This window comes from Suncus etruscus, chromosome 17 (assembly GCF_024139225.1).
Source record: "Suncus etruscus isolate mSunEtr1 chromosome 17, mSunEtr1.pri.cur, whole genome shotgun sequence".
NCBI classification, from domain to species: domain Eukaryota; kingdom Metazoa; phylum Chordata; class Mammalia; order Eulipotyphla; family Soricidae; genus Suncus; species Suncus etruscus.
In genome coordinates this window covers 22,327,541-22,354,205 of record NC_064864.1, presented here as the reverse complement: position 1 = coordinate 22,354,205, position 26,665 = coordinate 22,327,541, and the positions used below count along the sequence as shown (strand labels likewise).

General features: G+C 46.0%; 1 protein-coding gene across 2 annotated transcripts in view; it reads right to left on the bottom strand.

The window, feature by feature from the left end:
- Positions 1-600: 600 nt before the first annotated feature.
- Positions 601-26,665, bottom strand: part of UBE2L3 (ubiquitin conjugating enzyme E2 L3) — a 62,484-nt gene continuing 36,419 nt past the window's right edge. For both annotated transcript variants that reach the window (XM_049790748.1, XM_049790749.1), the window contains 2 exons: positions 11,238-11,424; positions 601-3,121 (listed from right to left, as the gene is read on the bottom strand). In XM_049790748.1, coding sequence (XP_049646705.1) covers positions 2,967-3,121; positions 11,238-11,424 — 342 coding nt within the window. In that variant the 3' untranslated portion in view covers positions 601-2,966. The remainder of the gene's footprint in view (positions 3,122-11,237; positions 11,425-26,665) is intronic.

Genomic DNA, 26,665 nt, shown 5'->3' with positions numbered 1-26,665 from the left:
AAATACCTCCAAGAGAGTCCCGGTCATGTCAGCCCCTTAGGACAGCACTTAACTGGGACTTGAAAGTGGCCTTCTGGCTGGAACCAACAAAGAAATGGCCTGGTCCACTTCCAGACACACCTCATGATCCTGATCAAGCCCCCCCCCCCCCCCGCCACTTTCTGGGACACTTGACTGTTTCTCCGTTAAGGTGCCTCTATCTCCATTTGTTTGTTTTTGTTTTAGTTTTTGTGTCACACCTGGCCACGCTCAGGGGTCATATGGGATGCCGGGATTCAAACCACCGACCTTCTGCATGCAAGGCAAACGCTTTACCTCCATGCTATCTCTCCGGCCCCCCTCTATCTCCTTTTAATGGCCAGGAAGAATGAGGGTGTGGCTGTGCCTAGAAGTCACTGTTTCCTCCCGAAGCCTGTAAGTCCCAGTAATCCAGACACTGCAGTCTTTCCTGCAGTGCAGGAAATGGAGGCTGGACACTGAAAGGAGCAGGCAGATGCTGCCCAATTCCCAAGGCCTGCCCCCCCCCCGCCGCCTCGTCCTCAAAAATGCATGCCCCTGGCAGTGCCCACTCCCGCAATGAAGAAACCCACACAGCCAAAACAGTGTTGGAGAGCATTTTTATTAAGGTCAGCAGACCAGGGTCGCAGCATCTTAGAAAGCCTATTCTCCGCCGTCGGGGGAGGGCAGGAAGAAGGGCAGGACCCGGTGCACTTCACTTGGAGGAACCTGACATGGTGAATTCCTGAGTGGGCTCGGGTCATCAGTGGCTGCTCGCCCCTTCTCCGGGTTGCAGAACAGCCAGGGCTGCCAGCCACTTTGATCTCCGATCTGCCCAGGGGCCTCAGCCAGGCCCAACAATTCCTGGCTGGCTGAAGCAAGCTGCTCAAGCCCAAGGGAGGGACCACCCGCCGCCTCGATCTCTTGAGGACCAGGGCTCTGCTGAGTCCCTGAGGGGGGCTATCGGCTCTGGCAAAGGAATACTCCCGTGGTGAGCAAAGGAGGAAGGGGGATGACAGGCGGGCAGAGCTACACTGGTCAAAATACAAAGCAAATGGAACAGTTCTGAGAATGGCCAGTTCTGATGTCAGAGAAGCATGAGAGAACAAATGGTGGCTGAGTTTGAGAGCTTCTGACAGAATTTGGCATTTTATCACAAATCTGTGTGAGTGAAATACAGCTGAGCGTGACCTTTATGCTAATGAAGAGACGGGTTTTGGAAAGGCTGGCCCAGTGCTCTTGCCATCTTGGGTACAAGTAGTCTCGAGAAACTGCCCCCCTGCATATATCTAGGACTAAAGAAGCGAGTTCACTAACACCCGAAGCGCCAGGTGTCTGCACGACTAAATGCCTGCTCTACCATCAGCGGCCCCTTCTGTGCAGGTAATGCCAAGCTTTTACATACAGGTCTGGAAGCCTAGGAGAGATCTCTAGAACTAAAATGAAGATCGAAAGTAAAGTCTAAGTCATCTTCTCCACCGGATCTAGTTCCCCTCTCAGCCAAGAAGGGAAGGCGCCGAGAGCAGAAGTGGAGTTGGAGGCACCCAGCATCTCTCTGAAACATCAGCTTCCTCTAGTGTCAGAGACATGGATTTTCTATTTCGGGACAGTCCCATCTGCTTGGAAAAGACAGCGACATTCAAATCCTTACAAGTTCATCTGGTGATAAATTCTAAGGTCAATTTTTATTTCTACAAAAAAGGCAGTCAAAACAATATAAAACACATGTAAAGGATATTATTGAGCTTCAAATGGAGCTTGACTCCGCAAAGGCTGTGAGTCCAGAGGGAGAGAAAGGGTCTTGTTCCTGGCCTGGGTGCTTCGAAGGAAGGGGCCAGCAGGATGCCGTGACCTCAGGCTGGCGTGGCGCTGGCTGCGGCCGAGTCCTGCCAACCCCAACCCCGCAGAAGGTCAAAGTGTGTCGAGGGAGGAAAGGCTGGCTGCGGCGGGGCTGCTGCTCGGAGGAGCTGGGGCTCCCTGGCACGTTCGGGCGGAGCTCGGTGACCAGCAAGCGTGGAGATTCAAATGGACATTCTGGCTTCAGTGCTGTCTGCAGCCCTCAGCACCTCTTCTACGTGGCTGTGGGTGGAGCGCCTCGGCCGAGAAATTCCTCGCACAAGTGCGCAGTCAGTGTCCTTTGGCTGGCAGGCCCTCCCTGGGGTCACCACGAACCTGGCCTCCCCAAGCAGGCGGCCAAGTTGGGGTTCAATCACACACAGAGACATTGGGGTTTGCCCATTTAATCAATGTTATTGTGGAAACAATTTGCCAGATTTTTTACAGAAGAGTTGGGCCTCCTTTTCATGGCATTTTTTTGGGTGGGGTGGGGTTGGGGGGGTTGGGGAGAGACTGAAGGAAAATGGTGGTTAGCTTGTTTAAAAACAAAAAAATATTTTTTTAAAAAAAAGGATGGCATAAACCGGAATCAGATGAATTTGAACTAACCCCTACACCAGGCAGTGTGATCCACACAGGAAAAGAGATGGCACCTGAAACGCCAACATTATCTTTTCTTGTGGAGGCAACCAGGCCATGGTCTGGGGAAGTGAATGAGTAAAAAATAAACCGAATGCAAGAAAAGTAGGATTTTGAGGGCAGGGAAAAGGGGGAACCATAGCCTTTTTATTCTTTCCTTTTTTTTTTCTTTTTAAACTTTTAAGGACTAAATGCAATTGAAGATTTTGGATAAATTTGGAAAAGAAGAGAAACACCATTCTTTTAAAGTAGATCTGAAGCAGTGATTTTTAAAACAAAGAAAGCAGAACTAGAACATCTTAAATTTTTAATCCTTTCTTTACAGGTTACCTAGACCACTTTTGATTAAGAAAACTGTAGAAAGTTAGTAACTGCCACAAGCAAACGCCAGGCGGTGGCACGTGTCAATTTTCCACAGAGTCCTGCTTCGCGGGTGTTTGAATGCACTGCTTGGGGTCTCTGCTCACGCTTGCTGGAATCAATCATGGCAGCTTTTAGTCCACGGGTCGCTTTTCCCCATATTTCTTTGTAAACTCTTCCGCGTTCTTACAGAATTTTTTACGGTCCTTAGAGTATTCTTCAGCTAGGTCAGCCCGAAGTGGGTGCTCGGGCTGGGGGTCATTCACCAGTGCAATGAGGGACTGGATTACTGTTAAGAAAAAGACAAAAAATTGCTGGTGAGATTAGTCTCATTCTGACTTTAACATCGATTTCCATCACTGATGTGTTTAAAAGCAGCCAACATTTATCCCAAATTCTGCTCACCAGCCCATCTTCTTAAACCAGGGAGACAGCAATAGATGCCTTCATCAGACATTGGTTCAAAGGCATCCCTTATCCTCCTGGGAAGCCTTCCTGGTTTTGTTTAGCTGTTTGGGCTACACCTGGCAGTGTAAGCACTTAAGGGCTATTCTTGGTTGTCTCTGGAGGTGGCACAGGGATCATATGGGGTTCAGCTCCGCATACAGAGAAAGCATTTTTACTTACCTCACATACAATCTTTTGTTTTGTGTTTTGTAGCACACCCAGCGCTGCTCAGGGCTTATTCCTGGCTCTATGTTCAAGGGCTACTTCTGGCGGCTCTCGGGAGACCGCTGGGGGTGCAAACCTGAGCCAACCTCGTGCCAGGAAAACACTACCCACAACATTTTTGTTGTTGTTGTTTTTGGTCACACCTGGCATTGCTCAGCGCTCAGGGGTAGTTTCAACAGTGAATACAAGAATGAATGATGAAAACTAGAAGCTTTTGAACCTGTCAAGACAAGGCTCACTTCACTGAACTACCCAATCTAGCCACTGAGTAGCTGGTCCCAACTACATCATTACTGAGAACTACACTGCTGGTTTCCGCAAGGGTCCCCCCAAAGAACAGAAGTCCCTAAAGCGCTAGAAGAAAAGACTGGACTGGAAACACCATGAGGGACGGAGGGAGGATGGACGAACCAACCCAGAAGTGGTCACTTGCAGCCAACACAGCACCTCCAACAACCCCCCACATCATGACCAGCAACCTCCTTCATAAAATGCTCTCTCCTCTGGACTACCAGACAGATTCTTTAGCGGCATGCGTTTCACCTCAGGATTGCAAGCGAAGGAAAACATGAATGTGGTGAAGTCGCACAGAATGGGAGACCAGTACAGCAAGTGCAGAGAAAGGGAGAGGGCAAAACCATAGCCCAGCTGCCACACAAAGCCTAGTGATGCTACTAGGTGGAATAGGGTACTGTGGCTACAGTGGGCACAGGGGAGATAGGGGTAAAAGGTGAGTCGCACGAAGGGCAGAAGGGCTTCAAGACAGCCCTTCTATATACATGATTCTCACCTCGGAATAGAGACAATAAGAGAGCTCTCCATCCCTATTTCCCTAGACCTGGCCATTGGCTCTCCACTGTGATATATTTCCACCATGTCTAAAATGATCAGTGGTAAAGAGATTTCCTTAAATCATGTTTAGCCTGGCCACACTCAGCGGCACTCGGAGTTACTCCTGGCTCTGTGCTCAGGAATTATTCCTGGCAGGCTCAACCACATGGGATGCTGGGGACTAAACCGGGTTGGCTTTGTGTAAAGTGACGCCCTACCCACTGTGCTATTGGTTTGGCCCCATCTAATTGCTCATTATAAATTTACAACGGGCTGAAGAGAGTACAGAGGGTAGTACAGACTTGCAGCAGTCTCAGGTGGGCTGGAGGAACTGTGTAGTACCAGTAATCAAACTGGAACCCCCACTTCAAAACTGTGCTACAGCCCTTTGAGTCAGAACCATGGCCCTCACTTGTTTATTTTTGCAGTTATCCATTAATTTATATCTTTATATACTGAATGCATATGCATAGGGAAAATCATCCAAAACTCTTTTCCCTTCTTATTTTACTTTACAACTTCCCCCAAAGTCTTTCCTTTTTGCTCCTAATGAAAAATACCTTTTAGTAATAACTGACTAGTGTTCCACTGGGTATATATGCAGCAGCTCTATACAAGCATCTATTAAAGGGCATTTCAGTTGTTTTCCATTTTAGGTACTGTATAAAATATTCAATTTCAATAAACATAGTGGGGAAGGTGCTTCTTTTACACATAGCTGACCTGAGCTGGATCCCCATATGGCCTCTGTATGGTCCCCCATGCACTGCCAGTAGTAATTCCTGAGTGCAGAGCCAGGAGCAACCCCTGAGAATTCCCAGATGTGGCTCTCTTGACAAAGGAACATGATGTGGTTATATAATATTCAACACTGCCTTCACATTCTTAGGATAGACACTTAAGAAGACACCAAGGTTGTTTCCCACAGAGATTACACAATCTGTGTTTCTGCCAACAGTGTACCCCAGCTATATCTCATCCTCACTTTCCTAACACACCTTATTCCTTAGGATTTAAACCTCACATGGGTATGAGGTGGTATAAATATTTCCCTTTCAGTTTTCATCATGTAGGTCTTTCATCATCTTTATTCCATTTACTTTTAAATTTACCCAGAATTTAATCTTCCATGTGCAATTACAAACAGGATTGCTTTTTAAATTGTTTTCTTTGGAGCCAGAGATATAGCATAGCGGGTAAGATGCTTGTCTTGCACACAGCTGACCTTAGTTTAATCCCTGGAGCCACAAATCCCCTGGGCACCAGCAGGCGCAATCCCTGGGCACAGAGCCAAGAAAAGCCGCCCACTGCCAGATAGACAACAATAAAACATTTTTCTTTCTCTTGTTCATTACTTGCATATAGGAATGCAACAGATTTTATATACCGACAATTTTAACCATCCGCTTTGCTGTGCTTGTTATTTCTAACAGAATTTTAATGACGTCTTTAGGGTTTTTTCGAGGTATACTATCACTAGCAGTGAATGGCAGTCTTGTTTCTTTTCCAAGAAACATGTGGGTTCTTTCTATTTCCTCTAGCAGTTTCAATGCTCTAGCTAAGATGGCTAATAAACAATAAACAGGGATAGCGGACAACCTGGAATCTCATCTGGAAAAGCTCTCTCAAAAACCAAAACAAAAACACAACTCTGTTTACCACTAAACATGACATGCAGTACCTTTTGAAATGCTGACTTTAAAATATGCTAAGGAAAAAAATCAGTGAATCAAATGGAAAATAACTTTAGTTGTTTCCGTCTGGGGATGGGGCATACCCCGATACTGTTCAGGGGCACTCCTGGCTGAGCTACAGTAACCATATGGTGTATCTGGGGAAAAATCTGGGTTGGCCACACACAAGGTAAGCACCTTATCTACTGTACTATAGCTTGGCTCCAGGAAACAAATTTTTATTTGCAGAAATACCACAGGAATACCACAAGAAGCATTTTTTTTTTTTTTGGTGGTTTTTGGGTCACACCCAGCAGTGCTCAGGGGTTATTTCTGGCTCCAGGCTCAGAAATTGCTCCTGGCAGGCACAGGGGACCATATGGGGCGCCGGGATTCGAACCGATGACCTCCTGCATGAAAGGCAAACGCCTTACCTCCATGCTCTCTCTCCGGCCCCACAAGAAGCATTTTTTTAAAGCCACCAAAGTCTCCCCCTGCCCAACCAAGGGGAGGTTACCACACATACCGGGACAGGCTTCCAAATGGCACCTTTTACAGCTTCCTCAACACTGCCTGCCCTACATGCATCCGCCAGTGTGATATTTTAGTGCACTCCAAGACTTTCCACCCACTCAAGACTACGGAGTGCTCTGTTTTCTTTTGTTCTGAACTTTCTTTTACGGTTTTAGGATCACAGTCAAGATCCTGGGGGATCACGTGGTACCAGCCACTTAGCTACTTCTATAATTCTGACTTCAGGCTTCTCCCTGTGTTCTTCCTTAGTTAGAAAAAGATCCGAGGGGCTGGAACAACAGCACTATGGTAGGGTGTTTGCCTTGCATGCAGATGACCTGGGATGGACCCGGGTTCAATCTCCAGCATCCCACATGGTCCCCCGACCTGCCAGGATTTGAGTGCAGAGCCAGGAATAACTCCTGAATGCTGCCGGGTGTAAAGACCAAAAGCCAAAAAAAAAAAAAAAAAAAAAGTTCTGAGAGCCAGAACAACAATATAACAAACAGGGCATTTGCCTTGCCAGATCCCATCCCTGAAATTCCACATGGTTCCCCAAGCTCAGTGGGAGTGATGCCTGAGCACAGAGCCACGAACTAGTACCCAGATGTGGCCAAACTACCCACCCTCTGCCAATTAGTAAAATAAAAATTTTTTTTTTTGGTTTTTGGGTCACACCTGGCAGCGCTCAGGGGTTCCTCCTGGCTCTACGCCCAGAAATCACTCTTGGCAGGCTCATTCGGGGGACCTTTTATAAACAAATTCAGCTGAGGGCTGGGGAGAGCACTCAAAGGGCTAGCGAACATGGATGTTATATAGCTAAAACTCATCATTTAGAGTAGTTACATGCTATAAAGTTGATGTCAACAATAAACATGTGAACCATGAAAGACTCTGGAATTAACTGGTACAGACCCACAGACCCACATAGCCAAGTAGACAATTTCTAGAATAAGGTATAACAAGTTTTTATAGTAAGTCACAAAACTTTAAGGTGATCTTTTTGGTTTTTTTTTTTTGTTGTTGTTGTTTTTTTGGGTCACACCCGGCACCGCTCAGGGGTTACTCCTGGCTCTACGCTCAGAAATCGCTCCTGGCAGGCTCGGGGGACCATATGGGACACCGGGATTTGAACCGATGACCTTCTGCATGAAAGGCAAACTCCTTACCCTCCATGCTATCTCTCCGGCCCCTAAGGTGATCTTTAATAGTGATATCAGCAACTAGACTGGAAAGATGTTTCTTTTTGTTTGTTTGTTTGTTTTTGGGTCACACCCGGCAGCACTCAGGGGTTATTCCTGGCTCTATGCTCAGAAATCGCTCCTGGTAGGCTCTAAGGACCATCTGAGATGCCGGGATTCGAACCGCTGTCCTTCTGCATGCAAGGCAAATAAATGCTCTACCTAAATGCTATCTCTCCGGCCCCTGGAAAGATATTTCAAAGTTTGCTCCCTAGCACCATTCACAGAGGCCCCTGAACATACCCAGGAGTGACGACCCCTAAGTACCACAGGGTGTGTCCCCCCAACCATGCTCCATTAAACAGATAACAGAAAACATCAAAGCACATCAAGTGCCGGGGATGATTCTAATGTAAGCAAGGATGAAACTACAGCCATGGCAGGAAGAAATCTAAAGATTTTTCTAGGGGCCGGGCGGTGGCGCTAAAGGTAAGGTGCCTGCCTTGCCTGCGCTAGCCTTGGATGGACCGCGGTTCGATCCCCCGGTGTCCCATATGGTCCCCCAAGCCAGGAGCAACTTCTGAGCACATAGCCAGGAGTAACCCCTGAGCGTTACCGGGTGTGGCCCAAAAACCAAAAAAAAAAAAAAAAAAAAGATTTTTCTAGAAAAAGAATCTGCCTCAAATCACAAAACAGCAGTTCTGCTAGTCAACACACATTGAAAAGCACTGGATAAATAGCCAGAGAGATAGTGCAGCAGGTAAGGCACTTGCATTGCACATGGCTCAATCCCCAGCACTCCATAAGGTCCTCCAACAACTCTGCCAGTAGTTTTTTTTTTTTTTTTTTTTTTGGGCCAGGAGTAGCTCTTAAGCACAGCCAGGTGGAATGCAAAAACAAAACAGAACAACAACAAAAATCACCCTTTTTGTAGTGCCAAAGATTGAACCCAGTGTCTCATATATAAAGGCATACAGCCTGCCACCAAGACACATTTGTGCCCCCTCCCTCACCCAATTGTTTTCATAGGTCAACTCCCATCAGTTCTCCAGATGGACCTGACAGTTTGATGCCTAGATCCAGTATTAAAGGCCTGGGGGTCACTAAGGTACTACCAGGGGTCTCAAACTCAATTTACCTGGGGGCCGCAGGAGGCAAAATTGGGGTGATCCTTGAGTGCAAATCAGTAATAAGCCTTGAACACTGGGGATGTGACCCAAACAAATAAAACGAAACAAAAAAAGATTCCTCTAGGGCAGGGCCACAAAATGCTGTAGGGAGGGCCGCAAGTTTGAGACCCCTATACTACACTATTCCGGGTGATGCTTGGGGTCCCCAAATTATCTCCTTATACACCAAATTTTTTATCATGAAAAACTCAAGCTCACTTTACAGAAGGATGAGAAGCCTGAGGCTGGAGAAATAGCAGAGCAGCTAAGGAGCTTTCCTTATACATGGCCAACCTGGGTTCAATCCCAATACCAAGCCCTGCTAAGAGTGATTCCTGAGTGCAGTCAGAACAGGGAATAAGGGGCTGGAGAGATAGCATGGAGGATAAGGCATTTGCCTTCCATGCAGAAGGTCATCGGTTCAAATCTCGGTGTCCCATATGGTCCCCGAGCCTGCCAGGAGCGATTTCTGAGCATAGAGCCAGGAGTAACCCCTGAGCAATGCTGGGTATGACCCAAAAAACCAAAAAACCAAAAAACAAAAAAAAAAAAAAAAAACAGGGAATAAGATCTGACCATAACCAGGTGTGTGGGCTTCCCCCACCTGCCCACCCTGAAAAAGCTTCTCTCAAATGATTGATCTAAGAAGTGGGTGAGGAAGCAGACACAACACAAAGCATTTTGACTATGCACCTAGAGATGAATTTCCTCCCACTCCTACCTCCCAGATACTGGGGATCAAATCCAACCATGCACTCTACTGCTGAGATACATTCCTAGCAACATATCTAGATTAGTAGTTATTGCAGCCAGCTCCTACAATGGTGGCCAAAAAAATTACTAAAACCCCTTGTGTTCAGTAGGCTGAGATATGGAACCTGTCTGGGATGCTCAGAACAACTGGCTCTCTCAGGCAGAAGCTAAGCAGGGGAACGGAAACTTGTACGAGAATGATAAACCAAGCTACCAACTTCTCATGCAAGGCTAAGAATTTATTTATTTGGTTTTTGGGCCACATTCAATTGTGCTCAGGGGTTACTCCTGGCTCTGCGCTCAGATATCGCTCCTGGTACGCTTGGGGGACCATATGGGATGCCGGGAATTGAACCAGAGTCCATCCAGGGTTAGCCACTGTACTAGCTCTACAGCCCCAGAGCTAAGAATTTAAAGAGGAAGAATCAGAGCAGGCTGTGGAGCCGCACAGAGCTGGAGTGTAGGCTTTGTTTTCTGGAGCTCTGTTCCGCATAGTCCCTCAAGTACCACTGGGAGTAACTCCAATCACTACTGGGTATGATTCTCCAAGAAAAGACTGAAGAACAACAGTAAATATCTGGAATTAAAAAATAAAAATTGGATCCAGAGAGATAGTATGGGTGGTTCGCATCCCGGCTACCTATATGGTGTCCCTGAGTCCGCCATGAGTGATTCCTGAGTGCAGAGCCAGGAGTAACTGCTGATCCCAAAAAAACCCAGATAGAGCCAGAGCAGTGGCACAAGCAGTAGGGCTCTTGCCTTACTCATGCTAACCTAGGACGGACCACGGTTTGATCCCCTGGTGTCCCATATGGATCCCCCAAGCCAGGAGCAATTTCTGAGCACAGAGTATCACCTTGAGCATCACTGGGTGTGACCCAAATAAAACAAAACGAAAAACCCAAAAAGATATAAAATTTAGACACAACCCAATTATTTCCAGAGGACAGGAGGAAGGCAAATTAACCACAATACTAAATCAAGTCCTTTTCCCAGAAAAATAAATGTGTATGATGGACATCCAGAGACACTAACTAGGACATGTATGGTTTCATCTGTTCCAGAAAGTTCCAGGTCCACTCACTACATCTAAAGACACACCCATATCACCCTTCCCTCTACTCTGAGCCACTGTCTACCACATACGTGGCTTTGGCTTTTTCCCCCCCAGCCCAAAGGCTCTCTTTCAACCTCCTGACTGTAGTTGTGGGGCCACTTGAAATAATGCTATACCTCCCTCAAAGCAGCCAACCAGATCCATCAAACTCCAGCGACAGTGCCCACACCCTCACATTAGTCAGCAAACACTGGGCTGGTTTCTCTGTGTCTCCCCAATGGGATGACAGCACATGAAGATTCTCAAAAATCTCTGAGAGATGCTATTCCACAAGGAGTGGTAGGATTCCAATAGCGCTCCTGCAAACACAGGACCTGGTAACGGGATTTCTCTCGACTCTGTGCAAGAAGGTCTTAGGTGGGATCCAGGAGCCCTGATCCACAGCAGCACCTCTAGAAAATATCTATGACAAATAGCCACATCTACATAATGAAGAAACCTTCTTCAACTGTGGTGGGAAAGCTGGGACAGTCCCGTGTGAAAGAGCACCCCTTACCTTGGTCGGTTTTGGTTGCTGGCTTCCAGTTTTCAGCACTAATTACTGGCAGACAGACCTGTCCCTTTTCATCAATGTTTGGGTGATAGATCTTTGTTTTAAATGTGATCTTCGGTGGTTTGAATGGGTACTCTGCTGGAAAGTTTATTTCGATTCTGAAGGCCCCCTTATCATATGGAGGATTGTCCTATAGGGAAAGAGAAGAGGTCAAAATGAACACACTAGAATTTGCGAACTAAAAATACATTGTTGCATTGTTTTAGTAGGGCTGGGAGGTATGCAGGAAGGTTAGAACACTTGTGTCACAAATGGAAGCCTTGCACTAGATCTCTGGCACTGTGCACACACAAGGTTCAGCATTTTAGGGGCTGGCAGATATATAGCTCTGTGGTCAAGTCCAAGAATGAAATCATACGCGAGGATACTGGGTTGGTTCCTCAGCACTGTGTTGTGTAGTTTGGGATTCAAAGAAAAACCCAAGGAAAGTACAAGCAGCCCTCGTGTGTCTACCACTGCCACAATCCAACAGCCACTATCAACAACAAAATGACCTATCTGATGACCCCTCACTGGTGCCTCATCATCACCCCAAATCCACACTTCACATTAAGAATTATGCTTGGTGTACACAGTATGTGTTTTATATAATATTTTACAGCTGAAATGATATGCGGTCCTCCTGTCCTCTCATGGCTGAGCTCATTTTTTTATAGCCCTCTCTTTATCCAAAGTGGATATCCCACCTTGCATTCAACAGGAGTGCTGGAACATCTGAGGTTTGTTTCCCCCTGTTAGTTGATTTCCAGAAATGGGGAGGGGGGCACCGAAAAAGGGGGCAGCAGGTCACATAAATCTGGAAACCTATGGTCTAGATATGCCACTGTATCATAACTTATTCAATTACTAAAAGACATTCCAGTTGCTTCTCAGTCTAGACAATTTTAAGTAAGATTGCTTAAATAATATGTATCTGGTTTCATGCAAACATAAATTTCTTTCTTTTTTTTTTTTTTTTGTGGTTTTTGGGTCACACCCGGCAGTACTCAGGGGTTTTTCCTGGCTCTGTGCTCAGAAATCGCTCCTGGCAGGCACGGGGAACCATATGGGACACCGGGATTCGAACCGATGACCTTCTGCATGAAAGGCAAACGCCTTACCTCCATGCTATCTCTTCGGCCCCACAAACATATATTTCTATTCATAAATACTAAAAAGCACAACCGGTAGACCAGAGAATAAGAGAGAGAAAATTATATTGGAGCAGTGGCACAAGCAGCAGGGCGTTTGCTTTGCATGTGTTAACCTACAACGGACCACGGTTTAATCTGGGACGTGTGTGTACGTGTGTGTGTGAGATAGATGATTGATAGATAGATAGATAGATAGATAGATAGATAGATAGATAGATAGATAGATAGATAGATAGATAGATGGGACATCCCAGGGTGTGTGTATGTGTGATTATACTTCGTCTGTTTTGGGGGGGAGGGACAGGGGAGAGGCAGAGGGGCGAGGTTTGGGCCAATCTGAAAGTGCACGGGACTACCCCCAGCTTTGCAGACTCCACCATATGCAAGCCATGTGCCTTAACTCCTGTACTATCTCTCTAGTCTCAATACTTTTTCCTTCACTCTTGGGCCACACCCAATGGTGCTCAGGGATCACTCCTGGAAGTGCTCAAGGGATGATATGTGCCAGAGATCAACCGGGTCATGGCAGGTCTTTCTTAAGATCCTAATGGGCAAGACTAACCCCAGGGACACCACGTTGAGAATATTGAGACAAAATTCTAAGACAAGCAGAGCGGTCCCTTGAGCAGCAGTGTCTGTTCTGTGGGCTAACAGCTGAAGAATGCCAGCCACATTCTCAGACTGTGGCACGCAGTGTCAAACCAGCTCGTGAATAATCCAACTATGTGGAAAGTTGGCACAGCGTTGAGTCCACCCACACTTTTAGAGGCTACAAAAAAATGCAGTCTCACTGAGGGCTGGAGCAAGGCCTGCATGCAGGCCAGGCTCCATCCTTGGCACTGTTCCTGGTCTCATGAATACCACTAGAACAACCCCTGAACAATGAGCCTGTAACAGTCCTATAGCATCACCAGATGTGGCCCCCAAACCAAAACCAACTAAAGAAATATGGCCACATCAACTACCTGTGCACCAAGAAGATAAAATGAGCTAGGGATGAGGTCTAATATTTGTATACTTGCTTGCCACGCAATGTCCAGGGTCAGATCCTCAATACAGTCATAATCGATAATATGGTGGTGGTGGTGGTGGTAGCAGTAGTAAGGCCCCTCTACCTGCAGGGTAGTTTCCTGCCTGAGTCTCATGACTTTTGGAGACTCAAAGTTTCTTCTACATTGACTAGGAAAATGGACAAAATAAAACAAAGTCCAAGATCTAGAATTACTATATTAACATTCGAGAAATTTATGCCTGTTATAGAAATTCATGCCATGTTGTTGAAAGCTTAGGCTTTCAAAGGAAAGAAACAGTGCCCTGGTCAACTCCTGGAGAGATAATGTGGTCGACACCCTGGTACATGGCATTTCTGCTACATCACACATCTAGATGAACACAAAACATGCACACATGGGTGCACAGAAAATTGCAAGCATGTTGGTACTGCCATCACTCACCTACTAGTTTGTTGCTGACATTACCCTCATCATCCATGTATCCTGACCTCTCATATTCCACTGCTGGGATGTACGACCATTTCCATTTCCAAGAGCAACACCCAGAAATGCTTAATCCAGTGTCGCCTAATGTTTCAGGGGTCATGCAGTGCTGGAGATCAAACTAAGAAACTCACACTGCTAGGTCTGTGTTCTACCATCAATTTCCCACCACCCCACTATAGGACAAGAATTATTTCATAGGTAAAGATGATGTGAATATTATTATGTGTGTCTGACAGCATTCAAGTCTTTATTGTTTTATTTTGGGCCACACCTGGAATGACCAGGATTTACTCCTGGCTTTGCAGCCAGGAATCACATCTAGTGAGTTAAGACCATATAGGACACCAGGATTCAAACCTGGGTTGGTTCTGCACAAGGAAAATGCCCTACTAGCTGTACTATTGGTCCAGCCCAATCTATTTGTTTTCTTTTGGGAATAGCATCTGGCCATGTCAGGGATTAAACCTGAGTCAGTAATGTACAAGACAAATGACCTCCCCACTGTAGTTTCTCTAGCCCTGGACCCACTTTTTTTTTTTTTTTTAAGTTCCATACCTTGTAGTACTCAGGGATTACTCCTGGCTCTGCACTTAAGTATCAGGAGTTCAGAGGACCAGACACAATGCTGAGGATCAAACCTGGCTCAGGTGTGTGCATCTTAAGTACCCGACCCTCTGTACTTATCACTCAGGCCTAGGGCCCCAATTATTTTTAAATTAAAAATTAATTAAGGGGCCAGAGGGATAGCATGGAGGTAAGGTGTTTGCCTTGCATGCAGAAGTCAGTGGTTCGAATTCGGTACCCCATATGGTTCCCCCAAGCCTGCCAAGAGCAATTCCTGAGCGTAGAGCCAGGAGTAACCCCTGAGCACTGCCAAGTGTGACCCAAAAACAAACAAACAAAAAAAAAACCCACAAAAACAAAAAAGGAGGGAATTAAAAAAAATTTTATTTAGAGAGAAAGAACTGTGATTAAGCGTTTGCTCAACAAAATCCTGTTTTGTGTGCATGCAGAATTCATCAGGATGTGGAGGGAATCCTAACAAATTTAAATCTGAACTGTCCAAAGCCCTAGTCATCAGCTACAAGTGACTGCTGTGTCCTTGAAATCTAATACTTCCAAAGTGAGATCTTCTCTATGTACAAAAATACCACCTGGGGCTGGAGAAAACTCAAGGGGCTGTGTGCAGACTCTGCATGCAGGAAATCTAGGTTTCAATCCCCTGCACTTCGAAGACACAGGACCAGAGCAACCCCCGTGCACCTCTGGGTATGGTCCACCAAAACTCAAATCAAAAGCCCCAATTTTCAGAATTTGTACCCCAAAAAAGTTAAACACTATACCAATGACTACTTAGCTGATTACACATTAAATAATCTATTTTTGTTTTGGCCACACCTGGTGACGCTTAGGGGTTACTACAGCCTCTGTCCTCAGAAATTGCTCCTGGCAGTCTTGAGGGACCATATGGGATGCTGGTGATCAGACCCAGGCCCACCTTGAATTGGCCGAGTGCAAGGCAAATGCACTACCCGCTGTACTATTGCTCTGGCCCCGACGTTGAATAACATTTTTATCTTACATATATTGTGTCCACTAAAACGTTAAGAATGAACAACTAGATGCAAATCAAAACAACAATGAGATACCACCTCACACCACAGAGAATGGCACACATCACAAAGAATGAGAACAAACAGTGCTGGCGGGGATGTGGAGAGAAAGGAACCCTTATCCACTGCTGGTGGGAATGCCGTCTAGTTCAACCTTTATGGAAAGCAATATGGAGATTCCTCCAAAAACTGGAAATCGAGCTCCCATATGATCCAGCTATACCACTCCTAGGAATATACCCTAAGAACACAAAAATACAATACAAAAATCCCTTCCTTACACCTATATTCATTGCAGCACTATTTACCATAGCAAGACTCTGGAAACAACCAAGATGCCCTTCAACAGACGAATGGCTAAAGAAACTGTGGTACATATACACAATGGAATATTATGCAGCTGTCAGGAGGGATGAAGTCATGAAATTTTCCTATACATGGATGTACACAGAATCTATTATGCTGAGTGAAATAAGTCAGAGAGAGAGAGAAAAACGCAGAATGGTCTCACTCATCTATGGGTTTTAAGAAAAATGAAAGACATTCTTGCAATAATAAATTTCAGACACAAAAGAGAAAAGAGCTGGAAGTTCCAGCTCACCTCAGGAAGCTCACCACAAAGAGTGATGAGTTTAGTTAGAGAAATAACTACATTTTGAGGGGCCGGAGAGATAGCATGGAGGTAAGGTGTTTGCCTTTCATGCAGGAGGTCATCGGTTCGAATCCCGGCGACCCATATGGTCCCCCGTGCCTGCCAGGAGCAATTTCTGAGCATGGAGCCAGGAGTAACCCCTGAGCACTGCTGGGTGTGACCCAAAAAACACACACACACACACAAAAAAAAAAAAAAAAAAAAAGAAATAACTACATTTTGAACTGTCCTAATATTGAGAATGTATGAGGGAAATGTAGAGCCTGTTTAGGGTACAGGCGGGGGTTGGGTGGGGAGGAGGGAGATTTGGGACTTGGGTGATGGAAATGTTGCACTGGTGATGGGTGGTGTTCCTTTTATGACTGAAACCCAAACACAATCATGTATGTAACCAAGGTGTTTAAATAAAAAAAAATAAAAAAAAAAAAGAATGAACAACTAGGGTTGGCGAGGTGGCGCTAGAGGTAAGGTGTCTGCCTTGCAAGCGCTAGCCAAGAAAGGACCATGGTTCGATCCCCCAGCATCCCATATGGTTCTCCCAAGCCAGGGGCGATTTCTGAGTGCTTAGCCAGGAGTAAACCCTGAGCATCAAACAGGAGTAAACCCTGAGCATCAAACAGGTGTGGCCTGAAAAACCAAAAAAAAAAAAAAAAAAAAAAAAAAAAAAGAATGAACAACTATTTTTGTTTACTCAAGGGAAGTAAAGGAAAGGCACTAAGCTCTAAGAAGTGCTTTGGTGGACCTGCGAGGTGTCTGCCTTACAAGCACTACCCAAGGAAGGACCGCGGTTCGATCCCCCAGCATCCCACATGATCCCAAGCCAGGGGCAATTTCTGAGCCCTTAGCTAGGAGTAACCCCTGAGCATCAAACAGGTGTGGCTCGGAAAAAAACAAAAAGAAAAAAAAAAAGTGCTTTGGGAAGCCTACAGTGATTGACAGCAAAGTGGGTAGGGTTTGATCCTCGGCATCCTATAAAGTCTCCGAACAATTCCAGGAGTGATCCCTTATTCCAGAACCAGGAGTAAAGCCTTTAGGATTGCTTATTAAGTGGTCCCCCAAATAAAAAAGGGCTCTAGGAGGTGAATGATCCAATGCTAGGGCCTGACCACACTGCTGATATTCAGGCCCCATGATATCAAGGGTCATAGGGAATACCGGACAGCACGGGTAGATGCAGGATGGGCTATGTTGCACTAGGGATAAAACTTGGGTCCTGGGCTAGAGTGACAGTATAGTGGGGAGGGTGTTTGCCTCGTATGTACCCAATCTGGGTTTGATTCCGGCACATCCCATATGTTCCCCCAAGCACCACCAGAAGAAATTCCTGAGCACAGAGCCAGAAATAATCTCAAAGCACTACCAAGGATGACCTAAAACCAACTTGGGTTCTAGAGCATGCCAGGCCCCTGTTCCTCAATTTACAAAACTATAAGCACTGCTGTGATTGTCACGAAGCCCAGGCTGGCTTAGTAGTAACGAGTCCAGTTGTAACTACATCCCACAGAGCACTTTTCAGTTATCATCACTGTTAAGAAAACCTCAACTAGAAATCCAGAGTCAAGAGGACTCTAGCTATTCCTGAAAATGACAGAGCCAACTGTGTGGGAGGCTTTTCAAAGAAGACGCCTTCTGTCTTCCGTGAGAAAAACCCTCTACTTTGCTGTACGAGGCAGATAGCAACCCCAAACCACAGACAGGTTAGGGTCTGCGCAGGCCTCAACCTGACCCTCTAGCTAAATTTTAACAGTTGTGGGTAGTTAAGGGACGGCCTGGTGATAAAGTATATCTACTCGGCAAGAATTAAGGCCTCTGGGGCCGGCGAGATAGCATGGAGGTAAAGTGTTTGCTTTCCATGCAGAAGGACGGCGGTTTGAATCCCTGGCATCCCATATGGTCCCTCGTGCCTGTCAGGGGCGGTTTCTGAGCATAGAGCCAGGAGTAACCCCTGAGCACTGCTGGGTGTGACCCAACCCCCCCCCCCCGCCAAAAAAAAGAAAAAAGAAAAATAATTAAGGCCTTATATTTGCTCCTCAGAACGCCTCCCACCCCAGTGTTGTGAGCAGGTCTGGCAAATCTGCCCACAGGAATCACAGGGGTCATAACAGAATGGAATCCCTTGAGAACCGCAGCCAGGAGTGTGAACACAAATGGTGTATCTGCCAACCCCCCCACCCCCAGGACCACAACCACATTCAGGTGTGTGCTCCAGCCCCACCCCACCCCACTGCCACAACAGGAGCAATGTAGAGTCTGAGACTCAGTGTTAAACACTGGACACCACTGCCCACTATGGCATTTATAATCCCCTGGCCAAGACAGGAGGTAGTGACCTTGTTCCTGTTCCAGAGATGGGTCTCTCTGCTCTATCATCACAGAACACTGTTCTTTCTTTTTCCTTTTTTTTTTTTGTTTTTTGTTTTTGGTCACACCCAGCAGCGCTCTGGGGTTACTCCTGGCTCTGTGCTCAGAAATCACTCCTGGCAGGCTCAGGGGACCATATGGGATGCCGGGATTCGAACTACCGACCTTCTGCATGAAAGGCAAACGCCTTACCTTCATGCTATCTCTCTGGCCCCTCCTTTTCCTTTTTCCCTCCCTCCATTTCCCTTCTCAAGTAGACTTGGTGACCTGTATTGCTGCCTATTTCCTGACTAGGACACCAAACTCTATAGTTATTCAAAATGGGAAAAAACTCACTATCAGCACTTAGCGCATGGATTTTACAATGATCCCAGAATAAAAGGAGAGGGAGGAAGAGGTGACTGGGCAAATACTTCATCACAGAAGCCAGGTGCACTTGGGTGCTCCTACTGGAGCTGCAGAATCACCCTGCCCATAGCACTAACACTCACCACCGAACTTTATACCAGGGGCAGGGTCTTTCCTTTTCAAAGCCTGGCACTTTGGAGAGTTTCCTTATTTGCAGTAACAAGTGACATCAAACAAGTAGAAAAAACTCAAACACTTGGAAATTAAAAGAGAAATAAACATAAAAGAATTCTCTGCATAACTTTTGTTATCTGTTTTTATGCCACACTTGACAGCACTTAGGGGACCAGAAGGGATGCAGAGGATCAAAACCAGGTTGACTGCATACAAGAAAAGTACCTTTAAAGACCTGCTGTACTATCTCTCCAGCCCTAATTCTGGTGATTTAAAAAATGGGGGGCCCGGAGAGATAGCACAGCGGCGTTTGCCTTGCAAGCAGCCGATCCAGGACCAAAGGTGGTTGGTTCAAATCCCAGTGTCCCATATGGTCCCCCGTGCCTGCCAGGAGCTATTTCTGAGCAGACAGCCAGGAGTAACCCCTGAGCACCGCCGGGTGTGGCCCCAAAACAAAACAAAACAAAACAAAAAAAAGGATGTTATCAACCATCCCCACAAACATTGTGTGTGTTTGGGCCACAACTGGCAGTGCTCCAGAGTCAGTCCTAGCTCTGCACTATGGAACAACTCCTGAAAGTGCTTGGGATGGCGGAGATTTAACCCAGGTCAGCTGTGTATAAGACAAGTACCTTATCCACTGTACTACTGCTCCAGCCCCTCACCCTCACAAACATTCTAATGGGGTTTATCAGAGCTTGTTATTCGTGAATGTAGAAAGAGGAGTAGAAGAAATTGCTCAATTGTTCAGTCCTAGTGTGTTTTCTTCTGAGCACTGCTGGATGTATCTCCAATCAGGAAAAAGGACGGAGGTGGGAGGAGACAGCTCAATGGTTAGGGCACATATGCTGGGGCCAAGTTTGAACTACAGCACCGCATGGTCCTCTAGCCCTGCCAGGTAGTTTTACTTTTTTGGAGGTTTCCTTGACGAGTGGCCCCTCGCACTGCTTGGAAAGTCCACTGTGAAGAAAGAACAGACACTAGTGTGTGGCCAGAAAAATGACATGGTTAGTGACACTCTACTTCCTCTCCAACAGGCTGGAAGGGCAAACAATAGGGCAGTCCAAGGTTTCTTCAGGGAACATTCATCTCACTTTAAAGACAATTACTGAGTCAACTTTCACTATACAAAGCCTCAGGCATACAAAGATGACTCACTAGTCTGTGAGTCTGAAAGCCCAAGGCAAGGCAATCTAGGGCAGTCAGACTGAGGAGCTAACAACAGGAGTCTAGCAGAAGTAAATATTTGCTCTCTGCGGCACCCGGAACATTATCAGCTTATCTGCTCTTCCTTTATCTGCTCTTCCTGACCTATGTAAAAGGCTGGCATTTATTCGCTCTATTTTACAACCAAGGGACCAAGATTTGGAAATTTATAAGACTTACTGTCATTGTTGAAATATTTTTACCTACATATCTAATATTTTCTCATTAAAACCACAGTCTGGGATTGGAGAGATAGCATGGAGGTAGTGTGTTTGCCTTGCATGCAGAAGGACGGTGGTTCGAATCCCGGCATCCCATATGGTCCCCTGAGCCTGCCAGGAGTGATTTCTGAGCTTAGAATCAGGAGTAACCCCTGAGTGCTGCCAGGTGTAATCCAAAAACCAAACAAAAAAAACAAACAAACAAACAAAACACATGGTCTGGTCTGGAGTGGTAGCACAGCAGTAGGGCTAACCCAGGACAGATGCTGGTTCAATCCCCAGCATCCCATATGAGCCAGAAATGATCCTAGAGAAGAAAGTCAGGAATAAGCCCTTCGGATTACCGAAATGTCACTTACGCAGCAAAGTTGAACAATTTTGGAATTTCTTTTTTTTTTTTTTTTTTGGGGGGGGGGCACACCTGGCGGTGCTCAGGGGTTACTCCTGGCTGTCTGCTCAGAAATAGCTCCTGTCAGGCACGGGGGACCATATGGGACACTGGGATTTGAACCAACCACCTTTGGTCCTGGATCGGCTGCTTGCAAGGCAAACGCCGCTGTGCTATCTCTCCGGGCCCTGGAATTTCATTTTTAAATAAAAATTATCAATTCATATTTAAAAAAAAAAAAACAAGAAATAAGCCCTGAGGGGACATAACAGGTAGGGTGTTTTTGCATTGCACGCGGCCTTCCTGGGTCTGATCCTGGGCATTCTATATGGTCCCCTGAGCCTGCCAGGAGTAATTTCTGAGCACAGATCCAGGAGTAACCCCTGAGCAGCACCAGATGTGGCCCCAAAACTAAAAACAAACAAACAAAGGGAATAAGCCCTGAGCACTTTTAGGTGTTGTCCAAAGGCGGAAGTGTGAGCGCGCGCACGCACACACACACCCACAGTACAATCTGCAGTAGCACCCCATATATCAAGCAAAGTAGGTCAAAGCTAGCATTGGAGCATATTGCCTGCAGTTCCCCACCTGAGATGTGCAACTTTCATACAGAGCAAACATCTAGGACGTGTACCTGAGCTCTCTCCACCTTTGAATATGCCTACTCTGAGACATGTGCAAAGCACCATGCTCAAACTCTGCCACTGCATGATCTCCTGAGTACCAGGGTAAAGTCCTGATGAGCACATGCCAGAAAGAAGCCTGGATTCAAAACTCCAGCACTGCTGAAAGTGACCCTGAACAGAGCAGAAGTAACCCCCATACCAGAACCACTGGATATAGGGGGAATTTCTTTCTTTTAACCTGGTGGATCAGAGGAAAGAGTACAATGATTAACACACTTGCCTTTCGTCCTCTGATCCTGTTTGAATCCTTGGACATCACCAGGGATCATCCTGAGTGTGGCACCCCAAATTACCATAAAAATGAAAAGTAGCTAATCAGAACATGGAGCGTATAGCCAGGAGTAACCCCTGAGCATCACCAGCTGTGCCACCCCCCAAACCCAAAACCTTGATTTGAGTGCTCAGACTGAGAGTGTAACAGGTGGAACATTTGCCTTACATACAGTTGACTTGGATTTGATCTCTAGCACTACAGCTTAGCCCATTTAAATATCTGATTTCTAACCACCTGCATCTTTGTCTTAGTCATTTCCTTTATAATTTAAATGTGTTTTGTTGTTTTTCATAGTTAATATTTTCAATTGCAAAATGTTTTACTGTGTATTTTAATGTACTTAGCCTGTTTTTAAAATGTATGTTAAGCATTTATGCTGTAGTGCTTGTGTATAGGAAAGGTATAGGAACAAAAAGTTCCCCCAATATAGTTTAAAAGTATAGGAACATAAAAGTTCCGGAATAGTGCTTGGTAAAAAAGCATTAATAAAATTTTAGGTTACAGGTATAGAGTATATTTTGCAAAAATATTATGTTTTTAAAAAGGGCTGGTATATTAATTTTCACTCTATTACGTTGGTGCATGAAAATATTAAGAAAAGGGGGAAATGTTGGTGTGAGACCCTGGATTTGGTGTAGATAGCTAAGACCCACCCATTTCTGGGAGGGGTCTTGGGAACCGGATACTAGGTGTGACCTTACCTGCAAGACCCGGCCCATTCCTGGGAGGGGTCTTGGAATAGGTAAATAAACCGGGAAGCCAGGGGATTGAGGGGCTTTGCCTTTTGGCCCTGCTGGGCCCTCGGAGAAAGATGACTGAATTATAAGATGCAGGGCTAAGAATGGCCGAATGCTTAAAAGGTTATGAGATAGGCCACACACACGTGGTGGCTAGGGCCTAAATAAAGATGATTCTTCCTGAAGCCTGCCTGTGAGTAAGTGATTTCGCGTTTCACCTGGGCCTGGAACTCACCGGCTGGATGGGGGATGAAGCCACGTGGCTGGGGCCTAAGCACAAAGGCCTCCATCCATTGCCATCCAGCCCCATCGTTATTTATTTAACTCAACATAGCACTACATGTGTTTTCCCAAGTATTGCCAGGAGTGTTATCTGTAAGTGCTGAGCCCTGGGTGTGACCTAAAAATAAAACAACTTGAATTGAGGGAAATAAGGGATCTAATCAAATCCATGATGACCTAATCAAATTCTGATGTAAGGAAGAAATAGTTTATTATAACCCTCCTCCCTCCCTCCCCTTCCCTCTGTCCTAGTTGTTAATGCTGTTGCATGACCAGGGGTTGCACGTTAGGTGGCAGTGCATACACACTTGGCTGCAGGGCTCTGAGGCCTGAATTGAGTGGAGGCACACGGAATTATGACTATGGTGTTTGCCGAGAATTGCTATGTGCTCACTGGTTGCACTTTATAGTCCTGGAACTTTTCCATCTTTTAGCAGTGGTGCCTGCCTTTTTGTGGTGTTTACATACACCTGAACATGGTACATTTGGAATTTGCTTCCAGCACCTGAGATCAGACAGAAGTGCCAGGAGCACACTTGGTGTATGTGGGTCATTAGGGGTATTTGAGCCCCTAACTCTGCTTACAAGGCAGACAGGCTTTCTAAATCCCTATATTATTTCTCTGGGAGCAAAAGTATTGACAGGAGTGTGACATCCGCAAAATGACAAGACTTGTGAACAACCCCAATCTTCCATTCCTCAACAGAACTAAAACAACCAGAAGAAAAACAAGACCACAGAACCATCAGAACCCATTTTTATCAAAACTCTGGGGGGAAAAAAATTAAGGGTTTTGGTTTTTGGGGGCAGAGTGTTGATTTTTAGGCCATAAACAGTGATGCTCAGGAGTTACTTTTGGCTCTGCACTCAAGAATCACTCCTGGCAGTCCTTGGGGGACCCTATGGGATCGAACTTCGATCGACACATGCAAGGCAAGCACCTTACTCACTCTACTATCACTCCAGTTCCTTGGAAGAGTCAGTTTACAGAAACAGTCCAGGGAGACGACTCAAATGGGTAAAGCTTGAAGGCCTGAATTAGAGGTACCCAGATACATGCCCCAACCTCCAATCCCCAATACCAGCTGAAATTGCCCTGGTGGCCCAATACCAACAGATCTGAGCAGAGACACCATCGGGCCTGGCACTAACAGTCAGGCCTCCACTGCCAAGCTAAGTATGGCACAAGTAGCACCTGGTAGCAGGCAGTAAAAAACATGGTGGTCTCCATTCCCAGACTGGGCCCTGGGCCTTGGCTGCAGAGGAAGCAGAGCCAACTTTCATAAATTACTCTGTTCTGACTGGCCTGGGGAGCTACCTGAAGGGGTGACACATCTGTTTTGTCTAACCCAGAACACACGGGGTGGGGGGTGGGTGGGACACAACTACCACTCGAAAATAAGGTAGGAATAAAAACCCTGGAGCAAAATGTATCATTTAACACACACACTAGAAATCTAAAGTCAAAGAAGAAAAGCCATAGAGAAAATTCCACTTTCAAAAGTGCCTGAGTAGTCAGGGATGTGGCTCAGTGGTGGAGCACATGTTCTGCACGTCAGAGTACCTGGTTTGACAAATGAAACAAAAGAAGCAAAGTGCCTGGATATCTTGGGGAACTGAGAAAGCCACTTACATGGTCCAAGAAAAGCTAAGGCTTTTACCTTAGACCAAACTGTCATCTGTTAATGCAGGCAGGAAGTGAAGGCAGAGGCGGAATTACAATTGGCATGGCTACAAGAAGTACCCAACAAAGAGCAATCATCAAAGACTGAGACTTGTTTTTAAATTCCTGGCATATCAGAAAACTCCACCTAGGGCCCGGAGAGATAGCACAGCAGTGTTTGCCTTGCAAGCAGCCGATCCAGGACCAAAGGTGGTTGGTTCGAATCCTGGTGTCCCATATGGTCCCCCGTGCCTGCCAGGAGCTATTTCTGAGCAGACAGCCAGGAGTAACCCCTGAGCACCGCCGGGTGTGACCCAAAAAACAAACAAACAAACAAAAACAACAAAAAAAAAAGCTCCACCTAAATTACTGGTGATTTTATGATGTAGCTAAGTGATAAAATGTGTTTCTCCTGTGCATGAGGCCGAATTCAATTCCAGTACCCCCCCCAAACCCCTAAATACTGGATTAGCAGAAGAAAAACCTTCAGCAAGTAGTAAACTAAAGGTTAAGGGGAGAATTTTATTACATCAAAATACTCAAATTATTCAGTTCTGAACAACCAAAGAATCATAAAGCGTATTAAAAGAATAGAAAAAGAGGCCAGAGAGAAAGCACAGCAGTAGGGTGTTTGCCTTGCACGTAGCAATCCAGGACAGATGGTGGTTCAGATCTTGGAAACCTGTATGGTCCCCCGTGCCTGCCAGGAGTAATTTCTGAGCACAGAGCCAGGAGTACCCCTAAGCGCCATCGGGTATGACCCAAAAAAAAAAAAAAACCTGGGGCCTGAACAATAATACAGCAGGTCGGGTATTTGCCTTGCATGAGGATAAACCGAATTTGATCCCTGGCAGTCCAAATGGTCTCACCAGGAGTGGTTCCTATCTCAGTACAGAGCCAAGAGCAACCCATGAGTAACACCTCACCAAGTGTAACCCCAAAACAAAATATTTTTCTGAAAAAGCCCAGATGGCTGAACTTACTTGACAAATAATTAAAACTTACTATTGCAAACATGTTCAAAAGAGATCCTGGAAATTATGCACAAAGAACAAAATAAAAACCAGAAAACTAATGACTGGACAAAATGAGCTATTAATAGATAAAAAATACTTTATTAAAAAAAAAAAAAAAAAAAAAAAACAAGGGCCGGAGCACTGGTGCAAGCAGTAGGGTGTTGTTGGCCTTGCATGTGCTAACCTAGGACAGACCACTGACCCAGGACGGACGGTGGTTCGAATCCCAGGATCCTATATGGTCCCCCCCAAGCCTGCCAAGAGTGATTTCTGAGCGCACAGCCAGGAGGAATCGCTGAGCGTCATGGGTGTGGCCCAACCCCCCCCCCAAAAAAAAAGACCAAAAAAATAGGTTGGGGGCTGGAGCAATAGCACAGCAGTAGGATGGTTTGCCTTGCATGCAGCCAATCCAGGACAGGTGGTGGTTTGAAACCCGGCATCCCATATGGTCCTTCCAAGCCTGCCAGGAGCGATTTCTGAGTGCAGAGCCAGGAGTAAACCAGAGTATGGAGTACGGTTGGGTATAACCCAAAAACAAAACAAAACATACAAACAAAAAAAATGAGTTGGGGAAAAATAAAATAAAAAAAGGTATCAAAGGGGGGCCGGGCGGTGGCGCTGGAGGTAAGGTTCCTGCCTTGCCTGCGCTAGCCTAGGACGGACCGCGGTTCAATCCCCCGGCGTCCCATATGGTCCCCCAAGAAGCCAGGAGCAACTTCTGAGCACATAGCCAGGAGTAACCCCTGAGCGTCACAGGGTGTGGCCCAAAAACAAAAAAACAAAACAAAAAAAACAAACAAACAAAAAAAAAAAAAGGTATCAAAGGGGCCGGAGAGAGAGCATGAAGGTAAGGCATTTGCCTTTCATGCAGAAGGTCATCAGTTTGAATCCCATATGGTCCCCCGTGCCTGCCAGGAGCAATTTCTGAGCATGGAGCCAGGAGATTCCCCTGAACACTGCCAGGTGTGACCCAAAAACCAAAAAAAAAAAAAAAAAAAAGGTATCAAAGAGGGGCCGGGAGGTGGCGCCAGAGGTAAGGTGTCTGCCTTGCAAGCACTAGCCAAAGAAGGACAGCAGTTCAATCCCCCGGCGTCACATATGATCCCCCCAAGCCAGGG